Here is a 2,631-nt window from a genome sequence, read left to right as displayed (position 1 = left end):
CTTTCATTGTTATGCAGATGATACTCAGCTATATCTATCGATCAAGCCAGATGAAACTCATCAGTTAGCTAAACTTCAAATGTGCCTTCAGGATGTTAAAACCTGGATGACCTGTAATTTTCTAATGTTAAACTCAGATAAAACTGAAGTTATTGTTCTGGGGCCTAAGCACCTCCGTGACGCATTATCTAAAGATATAGTTTCCCTGGATGGCATCGCCCTGGCCTCCAGCACCACTGTGAGGAATCTTGGAGTTATCTTTGATCAGGACATGTCGTTTAAGTCTCACATTAAGCAAATTTCAAGGACCGCCTTTTTTCACCTACGTAATATTGCGAAAATCAGGAACATCCTGTCTAAAAATAATGCAGAAAAACTAGTCCATGCATTTGTTACTTCTGGTAGTCTTGTGCTTTCTCGTCCCTCTCCTCTCTCCTATCACTTCCTGCAGGTTTTCTGGCTCTGGAGCTGTGGAGTCTGGATCTGTGGTTGCGGGTCACCTGCTGCCCCCGTGTTTCTGCTCGACACCCTCTGCTGCAACGACTATTGTTGCTAGTCTTATTGTTATTATTGTTATTATAATCATTAGCATTACGATGGTTACCATTAACACTATTATAAATATCTGTACCATTTTTCATTTAGTCTATAGCAACATCACCTTTACTGTCTGTACCTCTGTGTGGATATTGTGTAGGCTGCCTCCCTCCTCTCTCTCTCTCTCTCTCTCTCTCCTTACATCCCTCTCTTTTTCTCTCTGTTCCTCTCCTGCTCTCTCTCGCTCTCTCCCTCTCTCTCCCTCTCTCTCTCCCTCTCTCTCTCTCTCTCCTTCACCCCAACCGGTGGAGGCAGATGGCTGCCCACCCTGAGCCATGGTTCTGCTCGATGGTTTCTGCCTCTTAAAAGGTCTAGACCTGCTCTTTTATGAAAAGCGCTGTGAGATAACTGTTGTTGTGATTTGGCGCTATATAAATAAAATTGAATTGAATTGAATTAGTTTGATCCCCAGCTTGGGCGAGAGTGTTAATTAGTCACAGCTTCAATCTTTCACAGTGGTGAGTGGTGTTTGACCATAATGACTACCAACACAATGTTCAGTTTGTTCAGTGAAGCCGACCAAAGACGGTTCCATGTAGGCCCAAAAATGGCGTCTAAACCCTGTGACATCCTGTCGCACATGAGATATGTAACCGTATTGCTTGGATTATAAACTCTGTGTGAATCTAGCCAGAAGACTTTTGAATTACGGTGTTTCTGCTTTTGCTCTACGTTATCAAACCACGGTTTTGCTGCGCGATCATGCGTAGTAGACACTGATGCCAAAAGGAAGTAGCCCTGTAGTAGTATTTTATTGGTCCAAAACTGGCTTCACTGCTTTCCATTCAAATCAGCGGGGTGGCTTCGTCCAGTAATATACTGTCTATGGCTTGTACTATGGAAGAGGATTAGGGCCACATGTGAAAAATGGGAATTCTAACATTAAACTCGGACGTCAAATAAATATTTAACATGTGGCCCTAATCATCTTCCTTATCCTACTAATTGTAGTGATTTGTGTTAAATTTGTATATTTACAAGCACAACACTGCTGTTGAAGCTGTTTGTGGTCATCGAGTGCATTCTATTGGTGCATTGGAGGCATTTCATCTCACTAACCCAAATCAGATTAAGCAAGTAAAAACCTTCTTCTAATGGTGTATCTTAATAGTCCAGTGGTTCAAATCCTACTCAGGGCATGTTAACCACATGCAGTAAACTGGAACTTTATTTGCTGACCAAGGCTGTGGATTTAGGTGTCACAGGATTGAACAGCACTAACGGCTACAAGCTCTCACATGCATTTTCTTTAGGAAATGTCCATTCTAGTTAATGTTTTGTCCCAGTTGATCTTATTCTGATATCATTATTAGGGTTAAACCTCTGTTGCTGTTCGACTCTTTCTGTATCTTTCACTTTTCACAACCTCACCTGCAGAAACAAGCAGTCCACTCAGCAACACAGCCGCACCTGCAACAGGTAGACAGAGGTCACTAAAGGTCAGAGGTCACTAAAGGTCAGAGGTCACTAAAGGTCAGAGGTCAACAGACAGACCGACAGACTTCCATCAGCTCACCTGCAGCGGTCAGCACAGCCAGACCTACAACAGGAGAACAAGGTTTACTAAAGGTCAGAGGTCAGCAGGTTAACTTTGTATTCAAATATATAAACAGTTAGTGGAAAATATCTAACTGAGCTTTCAGCAGCATCTCATGGTGTTCATCAGTAAATGGAGTTGGCTCAGGTGTCATCATGTGACCTACAGGTACATCACATCTCCCCCCATATACAAGCAGCTGTTACCATGGGACTGAGGGTCTGTACCTCACATGACCACACCTGAAGCATCTCCAGAACTACCAAGCAAACGCCATGAGCTGATGAAGACCATGAGATGTGGCTGAAAGCTCTGGAAAAGCTCTAAGTGGACACTGAGTTAAGATTATATTGTCCGCCTCTAAATCAACAAACTCTCTGTAGAGAAAAGAAACTTGTCAGAGAATCAAAGTCAGGAAGGTTTAAAGTAAGGAGAACATTTCCATCCTGAAACTGAACACCAGTGGAAATTAAAAGTCCAGTTGATGAAGCAGAGTT

The 2,631-nt window shown here is 42.7% G+C and overlaps 1 protein-coding gene across 1 annotated transcript in view; it reads right to left on the bottom strand.

Moving 5' to 3' along the window:
- Positions 1-2,038: 2,038 nt before the first annotated feature.
- LOC123967454 (Fc receptor-like B) overlaps positions 2,039-2,631 on the bottom strand; it is an 8,595-nt gene continuing 8,002 nt past the window's right edge. The window contains exon 7 of the mRNA XM_046043552.1: positions 2,039-2,137. Within this exon, the coding sequence (XP_045899508.1) occupies positions 2,079-2,137 (59 nt within the window). The 3' untranslated portion in view covers positions 2,039-2,078. The remainder of the gene's footprint in view (positions 2,138-2,631) is intronic.

The sequence above is a fragment of the Micropterus dolomieu genome, linkage group LG02 (assembly GCF_021292245.1).
Source record: "Micropterus dolomieu isolate WLL.071019.BEF.003 ecotype Adirondacks linkage group LG02, ASM2129224v1, whole genome shotgun sequence".
Classification (NCBI taxonomy): domain Eukaryota; kingdom Metazoa; phylum Chordata; class Actinopteri; order Centrarchiformes; family Centrarchidae; genus Micropterus; species Micropterus dolomieu.
Note: the sequence above shows the minus strand (reverse complement) of the source record. Positions and strands in the feature narration are given on the sequence as shown.